The 13,083-nt window shown below is 38.6% G+C and overlaps 2 protein-coding genes across 2 annotated transcripts; one reads left to right on the top strand and one right to left on the bottom strand.

Annotated features, from left to right (window-relative positions):
• The first annotated feature begins 289 nt into the window (after nucleotides 1-289).
• LOC129744780 (uncharacterized) lies at nucleotides 290-2,470 on the top strand. Its single transcript, XM_055737483.1, has 3 exons — nucleotides 290-1,330; nucleotides 1,394-2,219; nucleotides 2,278-2,470. The coding sequence occupies exons 1-3, from the start codon at nucleotides 480-482 to the stop codon at nucleotides 2,389-2,391; spliced, it is 1,791 nt and encodes a 596-aa protein (XP_055593458.1). The 5' UTR covers nucleotides 290-479; the 3' UTR covers nucleotides 2,392-2,470.
• Nucleotides 2,379-3,286, bottom strand: LOC129744781 (pyroglutamyl-peptidase 1). The gene is made up of 2 exons (XM_055737484.1): nucleotides 2,965-3,286; nucleotides 2,379-2,904 (listed from the first exon to the last, which is right to left on the bottom strand). The coding sequence occupies exons 1-2, from the start codon at nucleotides 3,163-3,165 to the stop codon at nucleotides 2,500-2,502; spliced, it is 606 nt and encodes a 201-aa protein (XP_055593459.1). The 5' UTR covers nucleotides 3,166-3,286; the 3' UTR covers nucleotides 2,379-2,499.
• Between the last annotated feature and the right edge of the window lie 9,797 nt (nucleotides 3,287-13,083).

Here is a 13,083-nt window from a genome sequence, read left to right as displayed (position 1 = left end):
AAGTTTTATTCAAATAAAAATAAACAAAAAATAGCAAATTTTATTCACCAAAAATTCATATGCCCTTTTGATATGGTAGGTTGGTTCAAGCAACAATAACAAAACCCGGCCGAATGACAACACCCCAAAATTAAGTTGCGAGAATGACGTCTATTCTCAAGTTTGAGAAAACCCCGTCGAACTTAATTTCGTCGGGAGCCAGTTTCATCCGATTTTGCGGCTTTACAACTTGGTTTTGGGTTGTAGCGGCCTAGAGTGATACCTTCTTTCAATATTCCTTGGTTATGGCTATTTTTTGTTTTCAGTGTGTGATCCTCGCACGTGGAAAATGCATTATTTGTAAACAAGCCATGGAAACTGTCGCAGTTTTCTTTGCATTTTCAGTGATTTATTGTGCAACGATCATAGAACAGGTAATTTTTAATTGATTATTCTAGTTCTTATTAATTCGCCGAAAATCAGAAAGAAATTAGTGCAAAATGTTTCAAACTATAACGCGCGCAATCCGGCCTCTTGTGAAGCCGAGCCATTGGAGAAACCCGGTTCTAGCTTCTCAGACGGCTCTCTACAGCACATTCCACCCGCGCGAATTCCAGTTTGAAAAATCGGACGGTGAAGCCGGAACCTTGATACACCGTTTTTCGAGGCACATTGCTCTCAACAAGAGAGATTTTACCGATCCTACCCAATACAATTTGCAGTATTCTTCCTTCTATCCGATTTACAATCCGAAGCACTTTCTGAAGGAATTGAAATCGGTCACTACTCACGACCTAGGAAAGCTTATTTGTTTAACGGCGGACTTCCGTGGAAAAGCCGACGTTCGTTTGCTGACCGACGTTTTGAACTCGTTGGATGAAGAAGCCGAATCACGGGTGCCGGAGGCAACATTTAACGAACTATTGGGTCTTCTCCATGGGTTTATGTATCTTTTACCCAATAAAATAACAAAGCTGCAAACATATCGTTTGGCGATGCCCCGTCTCGTTGAGCTGTTCAGTAGCAATCCAAATGAAAAAGATTTTATGAGTTTGCTATTTTTCATCGGCCTTTGGAAGAAAAACGCTGCTGGAAGCCGAATGATGGATCAATTTCTGGCTGAACATCTATCTCGATTTCTAACGGATCAGCTAGAACTATTTGACTTTGTGATGCTCGCCAATGCCAGCTATAAAACTAGTGTAAGGATTCAGGATGAATCGTTTCGCAATCGATTGCAGCAAGAGATCGAGCGTTTCGACGATAAAGGTGATATGGCATTGTTGGTAACTCTAGTCAAATGTGCGCGTATGAACAGATTGAAATCGGATGCGATAGTGGAGAGGATTCGGTAAGTAGTTTCGATTTCAGATTTAGAATGAATAAATTTATTTCATACATTTCCCCACTGCAGAACGCTTATCCAATCTTGCCCGAAGGATCTCGACTTCAGAGGTCTATCGCACCTGTTTGCCTATGTCGCCGATAATCACATCAAAGACGATGACCTCACTGAGCTATTTCTGGCTGAAGGAAGCAAACGCATGGAAGAGACGATCTTGAATCCGCCCTCAGATCCGCTCGCCCAGAACTGTAGAGCCAAGGATGTAGCCACATATCTTTGGAGCTGTGCCACGCTTGGTATCGATATTCAGCGGTTATCATTGGATCCCAAAGATTTGCTTGAGGATATCCATCGGAGAATTGACGCCGAAGAGTATCGTTTCATGCCGGATACCCTGGTGGACACATGTCTGTCGCTGTGGATGATTGGCCATCCCTCAGTCGATCTTCTGGCTTCCGTTTTTGGTGATAGACTATCGGCACAGCATTTTAAGCGCGGTCAGCCAAAGGTTGAGTCCCGGAAGGATCTTCTCCTGGCATGTGCCGAAATCGAACGACCAGAAGCTTTTAAAATTATTTCAAAACTTCCTATGCCAAACGCGTTTGAACTAGCACGAGAATGTCCCGAGTATCTAGTTAAATCGCGCGATGGATTGCTACAAGTGAAAGCTTGCTTAGACGAAGCGAAAAACCGACTTAAGATTGCGGAGGTAAGATTTAATGTCCCAATCAAGTTCTTGAATATTGCTGGCCTTTTGGTAAAATTGGAGAATGGTGAACAAATAACTGTTGAAGTTTTGGACGAACCATATCTACTGACGGATGGTCAAACGATAAGCGGATTTATGAAATTGAAGTTGCGTTTGCTGGAACAAATGCAAGTTAAAAGTATAACGGTATGTAATTTTTTAATTTCCTAATCGATCCATTCCTAATTCTTTAAATACTTTCCAGTTGAATCTAACTAACAACACAACTCAAGAGGAAATGGTCAAAGTTGTAGAAAGCGCTTTACAAAACTTAACACCCGTTGAAAAGCCAAAAAGACGAGGTCGTAAAAGTGGTTAGATAAAATCAGTACATCTTTATTAGAAGTTAAAATAATATCAAACAAAATCCGGTGTTAGTACAATGTAGCATTATTTAATCCGAACGTCCAGTACAACATTCAAAGGTTCAAAGCAATCCTTTGCCGTCCAACTGACGGATGCAACGGTCCATAACTTGAGCGATGGCGTCTCGCGTCTGGGCCGAGCTGTACGGTCTGTTGATATCCGGCACATGGATAAACAGTGACCGATCGCGATCAAAGTCCAACGATTTGAGGTAGATGTATCCGCACAGGTAGTTACCGACTTCGGTCGAGCAACAGCAACGCACCATGCTCAGTTCGGAAGCTATAGATTCCACGTCCAGGTTTGTTTCCAGCAAATCACACTTGGCACCACCATTCGCTAATGTTATCTTATCGCAGGGCAAACATTTGTTGGAAAAATCGGGCCGACAGTAGCCAGACGTGTAGGAACATTTCTCCAAATTAATGGTTTCGATTCGTCCATGCACCCCAACGTGGATAACGAGCTACAAGACATACGACGACATTATTCACCACTATCGATAGAATCGGAAGCTCAAACCTACCGCCGGTTTTTCATTCCAGATCTTCGGCACAACGGCGTTCACTGCTTCGTAAGTAACTGGAATTTCCAACTTTCTTACCACATAGTTAATTCCTTTGTACAGATATCTGTCGGGGAGCAGTTTTACCGCTTCCCAGCTGGCGTTCCGCTCTTCGTGGCCAGCAAATGGTCCGAATCCTGTTACGAAAATAGTTTTGGACATTACTAAAATACTCGGCGGCTGGAAAGAACCGTCTTTATCCAAGTCAAGATGGATGGGCAGTGAGTTGTTTTGTTTTTTCCGTCTCTCCACTGCTCCCTACTGCTTATTTAATACTGTCGTACGTACTTTTGCCACACACGGTGATACGCTTTATTATGTTTCTACTACCCCTTTGCTTGTTCAGCTATCAATCATCTGGCTTGATGGGGTGGTGATACAAAAAATCTATTTTGGGAGTTTCGCCCAGCGTTATGTTGCATCGCATATTGTAGGCTTATTTCGAAGTAGCCGTTCAATTTTACCATTTTTATCTATTTAAATCATATTTTATAAGAGCATTTAGAGTTTAATGTTTCTTAGAATATCTAAACTAACAACAGAATTACAGCTTATGAATATATGAATATGGTCAATAGTTCATCATAATCGTTATATGATAAGATACGATCATTGATTTGCACAGTTATTGATCTATTCTATCGATCTGATTTATATATATGAGGCGCTTAGGATCAGAGGGGTGCAAGTGCCGAAATGATGATTTCGAGAAAACGCAGGGCTGGTAGCGAGTCACTTTTTAGTGACTTGGTCACTTTTTTTGGGTCAGTCACTAAAAAGTCACTTTTTTCATCATTTGGTCACTAAAGTCACTATTTTCCAAAAAATGGTCACTTTTATCACCAAAGTCACTTTTTTCACCGAAAATAAACCAATGAAAGAGTAATTTGAATTGCGCGTGTTAATATTGACGGTAGTAACGGTAAATTACATCAGTCAGTAAGAAATTTTTTTCGCCTCCGGCGGAATTTCGGCATGAATCACCATTGGCTTGAGATATTGTAGATTTTAATTTTTAGTTCAATCAACCTTTTGTATTGGAACTCAAAACCTGATATACAAAAACCTTATCTCGTCTTTAGAATGGGTTTTTATTAAGAAGTGTAACTAAGATAGAGAGATTGAAACGAACCATTTTTTTAATTAAAAAAATCTTTTATGTCATAACAAATGTTATGTTGATATGAAATATTCTTAAAAAAACAATTTCAGACTCAATTTTATTTCGTGTTTTTTGTTCTTCTGAATACTTAAAAAAGGGGTTTTAAAAATTTATACAAGGCCACAAAATTTACAAAAAAAAGTTTAATATGAATTGATGAGCTTTAAATAGAATCAAGTTTTTTTACACTTTCTGCTGTGATGTCAAAAATACTTGTAATGATATTTTTCCATAATCAGTTATCTATCAATGTTTGATTTTACTAGTAATAAACTCTTTATCACCAAAACTAAATGTGTTCAGCCGAATTTGACAAAATTTCTAGTTTAGGACACTATTTACCAAATCAATAGTTTAAAAAAAATAAGCACCAAAATGGTTATGGTGAAACATGTTTATTGAAAAAACTCTTCCTGAAATGTTTTTAAAAACTAATCTTGTTTGTTTCCATATTGTTTTTTTTTCAATTTTCAAATCAATTTACCGAAGTTTATTGTACAGTTTTTTTTTCAATTTTCAAATTGTTTCCTTGTTTTTTAATTCTGAATTTTCTTGTTCTTCAACCATAAGCCTGTAACTCCAAATTTTTAATAATGAAACATAATTGCAACCTTCTGTTCTTTTTCTAGGACCCAATATTTTAATCAAAAGAGACAAAAAACTCAGAGCTTGTAATTTAAAGCTTAAAAACCTGCGATTGAAAATTTAAAAACTTTTTATTAATATTTTTTTATATGAAATCATGTTTTTTGGATCGATCATGATTTTTAAATTAATCTTAAAAGTTTGAAAAATTGTTCTAAGTAGCAACTTTAAAAATAAATTTTAATACGCAGTGTTAACTAACTTTGTATTTGATTTGTGCTTTCAATATTAATTTTATTATATTATATTAACAAAAGTTTTGAATTCATTATTTTCAATTTTTCATCAGTTTTTATCATTCACGTAATTACTCATTTTCTAACATTTCTTTGTCAGTGTAGTTGAACATGAAGTTATTATTTAAGCTTCAAAAATGAAATTTTTATAACTGGATGATTTTACTTTATTAAAGGTTTTATGTCTGGTTTATATTACTGCCACTAAAATAATTGTAAATATATTCTTCTTTTTATCAAATTAAATTAAACCATCGAACATTGAATAAATTCTGTTCAAAATTCATTTTTTATTCAGTATTCGGTAATTCAGGTTTTAAATCGTGATTAAATATTTTTTGTTCAAATTAAAAAATTACAGCGGAATTTCTCTCTAAACTTCCAGTTGAAAAGGAAGAAAAGAATTTAAAATTTAGATGAATAAAAATTAACAATTATTATCATTTTCCCAACATCTACTCATGGTAAGTTTTGTACAAGAATGGACATTTATTTTATAATTCGAATTTTTTAAAATTTTAAATTTGCTAAGAAATTATTTTGAAACTAATTTATTTCTTACTTTCTTGACTTATCGAAAATTTGAAACATTCATTGTAATATGTTTCCAAAATTTGGTTTATCAGTCATTTTTTTAGTTTGTGTGTTGAACATGAGTGACAAACGGTGTAAGAAAACCCTTTCCTTTTCAATTTTTTATTTTTGGTACTGTTATTATTTTTATCTAAAATTGAATTTCGAAATCCATCCCGACGGACGGATCCCCATGGACGGATCCTTCGCTCGGGCCTGATTTGGTCACATTTTTTGTACTTCAAAGTTACGTTTTTCATTCTACATAGTCACAATTTGGTCACTTTTTTCGGTCCTCAAAGTCACTATTTGGTCACTATTTTTCAAATTTTGGTCACTAAAGTCCCTACTTTTTCATAGTCAAACCGCTACCAGCCCTGGAAAACGGGCCTCAAAGTTTTTTTCTAAATCAAAATTATCGAATCAATTTTTCTGCTAAATTTTCGATGGAGTGTGTCTCATGAGATCTAAAATGAACGATTCTGAAAGAAAAACCAAAGTTTTTGCGATATTTATGTTAAAACGGCGAACCACAGAAAACAGACGTACAAGCTCGAACAAAAAACCATCAAAAAAGTGTGTAAAATTTCAAATGCTATCACCAAAAAATACGTTAGAAACTGACTGCAAACAGTGCCATCTATTGTGCCGTTCAAGAGTTACAAATCAACTTTAAAGTGTCCAGTTTTCGAAAAGGCGTAATCGTAGCCAAAAAACAAAAACTAGTTCAAAAAGGGTGTTGGGATTTTTACACAAGTTTCGTGGGCTAGCTTGTACGTCTGTTCTCTGTGGGCGAACTACTTTTATTGATATTTTTCACTTGCACCCTTCTGATCCCAAGAATGACACTTGCACCCCTCTGACTCCAAACAATATGATAGCATCCTTTTGGAACCTGTATGTAACGAGTATTTTCAGTATGATTCTAGATGTTTTGTTTTTGTTCACACATTTAGTTTTCTGCGTTTTCGGGCTTTAAATTTCTATGCAACTCCTAATGAACGAGGTTTGCATGTTCCACTATCCTTTTTTTTTGTTTCGATTATAGTCGTTTTACCATCTTTATGGCATTCGCGACTTTATCAACGTTACAGTTGGCGGATCGTTATTGAAAAACTATCCGGTACAACTGTGTTCGATGTTTGCTCTTGGGCTCGAACTCGCGGACATCGGCTCAGGAGACAACAGACTTGCCAACTGAGCTATATCACAAGCCCCGTTCCACTATCCTAATTCCCAGAATTTGTTGAAAACTTTCAATCTCTCTTTTTCCTTAATGGATACACAAGAATGCATATGTGTTCATTCATTGAAATTAACTGTTTAGCTGGTCGCTTTTTCCGGTAGAACCAACGTACGCTTCCCCTTGGATTCGTAGCTTTTTTCGCAAGATGAGTATCCAGACTGCCTGATTTCGTTGGCGTTTTTGGGGTCTAGATGAATGGCCAGTTGACTCTCCAGGAATGGACTCATTCTCGCTAGCAACTGCAGCAGCAGCAACTTCTGATTCTCCAGAAGAACCGTGGATGTTTAATTTTTCTTTGTTTGGTCTTATTATATTTTTAAATTGCGACCCAGAGATGGTCTTATTATAAAAATTCTCTTTCCGTAAAAGTTATGTAAATATTCCTTCAAAGACTTAATGTAATTTTTTATAAACTACCTGTCGCAACGTCTCATCTGAACTTTTAGAAGTTTCATTTTGTTCCGTGGGATAGTATGTGACATCATGATCAGAGCCTGTCGAAAACTCTGAATCCTTTGAGCTTTCATCCGAGAGATTTTTCTTAGATATATTTGCCAAAAAATTATTTTTAAGTGCGTTTTGTATTTGCCTTTTATCCCAATTAGCATTATCTAAATTTGCCATAAAAAAATATTTTAGAATTTTTTGTATACTTACATAACAATGAGATTTTCATGCTGACGAAGTTACACCTGAATCTATTTTCATCACTTCTCTATCTGGAGACTTAGGATTATTCTGGTCAGAACCAGTAGAAAATCCTAGTCGGAGCTAGATGATGTTGTTTTCAACTGACAAAAATGTATACGTTCTAATGAAATCAGCCTAAAAGTATAATCCTTTGGTGTCAGAAGGGTGCAAGTGCACTAAATGCCTAAACATATGCATTTTGTATGCACTACCGTTCAAAAAAAAATAATTTGAGTGAGCTGTCAGCTTTTTCGAAATATTAAAAGATAGTTTCTTCAATTCAAATAAAATTTTAATCTATGTGATACAACATACGACTCTTTGTTCCACTGAAGCGTTTGGCCTGCATTTTTGTTCTATAAATTTTGCAACATTGTTTAAATGCCTTTTTCAGTTCCTTACGTTATACACTGCCGGCCAAAAGTTTGGGAAAATTTTGATGCAATTGTTTCGATCTCATTCGAAAGATCATAAGCAAAACTTTCTTTGTATGTTTTTAGAAAAATTATATGTTAAGTTTATATTATCTGAACTTAGCTTAAAGTAAGGATATTTTCCGAAAACTGCACTTAAAATTCAAACCCGATCATCTCAGGGTGAGGTGGACCAAATTTCAAAATATGAGTTGCATTCGAATCCTTTTTTCATACTTATCAAACACATTTGTTTAATTTTGTGCAGAAAATTTGCAATGTACTTAAAATAAATAAAATAGCTACTAAAGTTATCGTCCAAAAGTTCGGAATTACCCCGCAGTATATTGTAACGGCTAGAAGTTTGGGATCAGTCTCAAAAAACATGCATTTTTATTTCACGCGTATCTCTGTTTGTTTGGTTCACCTGATCTGATATAACCCTTCTCCGTTTTGACTTCCGATAATCGATCATCTTCCTGGTTTCATTTAAAAAAAAATCCCTTTTATACACGCCAACTGAAGTATGTTGTATGTAATATCTTGATCGCTACGGTGTACTGCATCACTCCTCTTCAGTCCTCTCCGATGGTTGGTGTCCGATTTTCGCTCGAAGTTATTGAAAACGGACATGGTTCAACGGTTTCGTCAAAATGTCCGACAGCATATGTTCTGTTGGGCAATACTCAAGTGATCGCCTTGCGTTCCGTCAAGTTTTTGATGAAATTATAGTCTGTTTGCACGTGTTTGATTCTTTTCCCGCTGCTTCCGGTCACCAATTTGATGCAGCTCTTGTTATCTTTTTTCATCCGAGTTGGACCTTTCACCGGTTCATCAAAGTCAAAAAGGCGTTTCCGCAACCACAGTTACCACAGATATGTATTCCGATTCGGTTGAAGAAGGAACCACGCAAGTTTATTTACGCGGAAAGCTCCGCCACCCAACCTGAACAGATAACCAAAGACCGATTTCCGGTCTTGCACCGTGCTTGCCCAGTCAGAGTCAGCATATTCTGCTAATGCATCTGGATCCTCGTCCAAATCAAGCATAAGATGCGCAGTTTCGTTAAGGTTTGCTCTGTCTCCGTCCAGTCTGCCTCGATTGATTTTGACACCTTCCTTCCGAGAATCTATTAGCAAATCCCGATGTCAGGCCGCGTGTTCACTGTCAGATACAGCAAGCTTCCAACGAGGCCCTGGTATTGATCGGAATAGGGGAAAAATCTCCGTCTCCTTCTTGAGTTATTTTAAGCCATGCCGCACAATCATGTTTTCGACGACCAGATTCACCGCAGAAGAACAAACGATATTTTGATTTCCTGGACTTTTGGTTTGTCGTCAGGCCGGCTTCATAGAAAAATGGTCTACGATGGACCAGATCCTCACACTACAACTAATCCTTGAACATCGGGTCCCTACGCACCATCCATTAAACGATTTCGAAGCCGAATATGACACGATCGACCGTGACGAGCTGTGGACAATGCATGGACAAGAACAGCTTTCCCGGGACTGATTAAGGTAACGATGGATAGTATGCAGTGGTGGTTAAGGTGTTATTCGACAAGCGGTTGGCGAAATGCGGGGCACAATTTCTAACAGATCCAGTCAACTCATCTGGCTTGCTACGACTTCTTCATTTCAACACTCCTCCTGAAGACGTACAGTGAGGGGCAAAATAAAGTGTCCAAACTATTTTTTTTCAATTTCTTTCATTTTTCTGGTTAAAATTCAACGAAAACGTATCGTAATCATTTTTAAAATATTGTTTATTATGTTCTTTTCAATTTTTGTTAATGTTGCGCTGTTAAAAAAAAAAAGTTTTTCTGATAGAAAAAAAAACAGTTAATATTCCAAAAAAAACAGGGGCAAAATAAAGTGTCCAGATCGGTACAGCTTCAAATTGATTCAAACTGAAGGCAAACAAGAACTATTTAATAATGGGTATGGCCTCCTTCGGCCTTCAACACCTCCTACAAGTGCTTCGGTATACTTTCAACAAGGTTGTGCAAGTGTTGTGGGTCGAGTTCCTCCCACGCATGCTCCATGCCATCAAAATAATTATTTTTAATTTGTCACACCAGTCTTATCAATCAGAGCATCGAGGATGGCCCACAGATTTTCGATGGGGTTCAGATCAGGACTTTGTGGGGGCCATTCAAGGGCTTTTATGCGGCAGGAACGGGAAAATGACTTCATCAGATTGGCCGTATGCTTCGGATCGTTATTCTGCTGTAAAACGAAGCGCTCTTCGAGGCCCGTCTTGATGAGGGGTACCTCGAGGTTTTCCCGCAGGATATTGGAATATGACTCAGCTGTCATGATTCCGTCAATTTTTACCAAATTGCCCACCCCACCCCGAGAAAAGCACCCCCACACCATCACGTTACCTCCTCCGTGCTTGACTGTTCTTTGGATATGGCGATCTTGGAGCTCCTCACCCGACTTGCGCCACATATGATCCCGCTTCTTCCGGTTGAATAGCTCGTATTTGGATTCGTCGGCCACAACAATGTTTTCCAGTACTCGAGCCGTTTATCGGCGTGTTCCTTGACGAACTTGAGCCGCTTAGCCTTATTCACCTGGCTGATGAAAGGCCTTCTCACTGCGATCTTTCTATGGTACTCCTTTGCATGGATGCGGCGACGGATAGTACAACGCAATACCGAAAATTTGAGCTCTTCCTGTATCTGCCGGATCGTTATTATTGCTTTTTTCTTCACTTCAAGAATGATTTTCTTGTCCGTTCTGGCATCTGTCTTGGGCTTCAGTCCTCTTCCTGAGCGATCCATCTCCGATAAGAACGTTTTCATCTTCTTCATGATTTTTGATACCGCTGTCTTGCTGATTTCGTAGTTCTTGGCCACTTCCCGGTGCGTTTGACCGTTATTCACATCACGAACAACCAGTTTCCGGATGGACAACGGAATGGAACCAGAAATTTATGCGTTCTCCATATTTTACAACTTATTCGAATGTAGACACCTGTTTGAATACTCCAGAGCCAAGCCAGTTGTTTATGCAACGTCAAAATACACAAAACAAACAAATTCGAAGGGCCTCGCGATGGAAACTTATCGAAATTATATACATTTTTGAGTTGGACACTTTATTTTGCCCATTTTTTTTTTTGGAATATTATTTGTTTTTTTTTTCTATCAGAAAAACTTTCTTTTTTTACCAGCGCCACATTAACAAAAATTAAAAAGAACATAATAAACAATATTTTAAAAATGATTACGATGTGTTTCCGGTGAATTTCAACCAGAAAAATGAAAGAAATGATAAAAAAATAGTTTGGACACTTTATTTTGCCCCTCACTGTAGTAATGCCCATACTGCTTCGGTTGATTTCAAATTTCGTTGATTGTAAAGGTTTGGTTAACCCGTCGGCCATTTGCTCCTCCGTTCTCACGTAGATTAGATCAGATGTTCGGTTTTGGTGCTCATCTCGTTTGACAACCTCTCGCTTGTGTTCATGGAGATTTTCACGGGCTTGCTGTTTACCATGCCGAACCTCTTGAGCTCCGACTCCATGTACGCTTCCTGGTCCAGTGTAATTCCATCCGCCGTCCTTTGAATGCGGATGCCTAGACAGTGATTCGCAGTACACAGGTCCTTCATGCGAAAATTGCTGCTTAGTTGATCCTTCAGCTTGTCCATTTTGGCCCGTTTGTTTGACAACAGGATAATGTCATCAACGTAGATTACAACGATGAGAAGTGTATTGCCATCTACATCCACGTAAACGCAAGGATCGTACATCGTCGAAACCAAGGCAAACCCTTTCAGCGCTGCGACGAGTTTCTGGTTCCACACTCGGCTTGATTGTTCAAGCCCGTACAAAGCTTTATTCAGCTTACACATCTTCGTTCCTTCCGTAAATCCCATCGGCTGCTCCATGTATATTTCCTCGTGGAAGTTTCCTTCAAGGAACGCGGTCACGGCGTCCATTTGGTCGAGCTCCAGATTGTACCTCGCGGCTAGGACGAAGAGATATCGCAGTGAACTATACCTAACGACAGTAGCGTAGGTCTCTTCTTCGTAGTGAGCCGATTCCGCATCTTCGATATGGGTGTACAGGGATGCATTCACCAGTAAGGTGATTTTCAGCTTGGCTTTCAAATCCGTAATTTCGTCGACGTCTTCAAATGTCCCGTCCGGCTTTTGATTCGGCTCCACTGTGCCTCAAAGTCCTTACAGAATGTTGGAATCGAATACAAAAATAAAACCACTTGGTTTGCTTCCAGGTTAAAGATAAATTTTATTGAACATTATCTCGTCAGGTCATCATAAGCGATCGTGTTGCTCTATCGATTGTTACAGAGTTATTTCGTGTTTCTCATTTCTATATTCGCCTACCTACTATTACCTATAGCACACACTTATACACTGCCGCGCACGTATTGCACAGCTTTAAATTTCCCACCTAAAGCTCCCCATGCATACTGCATACAATCGTATGCTGGCGCTCAAGATATAATAGGCTGTCCTCAATCTATTTGCTACCTATCTATAGTATATTGTCTGATGAATGACAAAATGGTTTTAATTTCAGTTCACTTTCTTATTTAACTTAGTGCAGTGAAATGTTACTTTTAACACTGAAGAAATGTCTTCGCTGCGAACTTCCATGGCGACCAATTTGCTCTTCCGGTCAACCAGTGATTGTATTTTGTTGAGTATAGTTTTTTCGTTTATTTTTCCTCCCTCCTCTTTGCACCATACGTTGCGGGCCTGTGCAATGCAAAACGTTCGGTTGTTGTTGTTGTTGTTGCCTCAATCTTTGCGGCGAGGTTGAAGATGTTCTCCTCAACGACAGCTATCGGTTTGAGTCATTCAAATTCAATTCGTTCGGGGCAGCAAACGAATAGTGTCTCTCAGACAGAGCAGATCCTCCTCATGGAGGGGAGGTTTGAATGAATGTATACGTATCGTCTCCTGCATTGCTATGCGAGGCTTCAGAGCGTGTATTTTGAATGCCTCTCCGAACTCGCTTGTCCAGTATTAACAAGGTCACGATCGACGTCGAAGAGCTGGAGATAGTCGAAGACTATGTTTATCGCGGCTTACTGGCGACCGCATACAATGGCACCAGCCGTGAGATCCGGCGGCG

This window comes from Uranotaenia lowii, chromosome 2 (genome assembly GCF_029784155.1).
Source record: "Uranotaenia lowii strain MFRU-FL chromosome 2, ASM2978415v1, whole genome shotgun sequence".
NCBI lineage: Eukaryota > Metazoa > Arthropoda > Insecta > Diptera > Culicidae > Uranotaenia > Uranotaenia lowii.
Note: the sequence above shows the minus strand (reverse complement) of the source record. Positions and strands in the feature narration are given on the sequence as shown.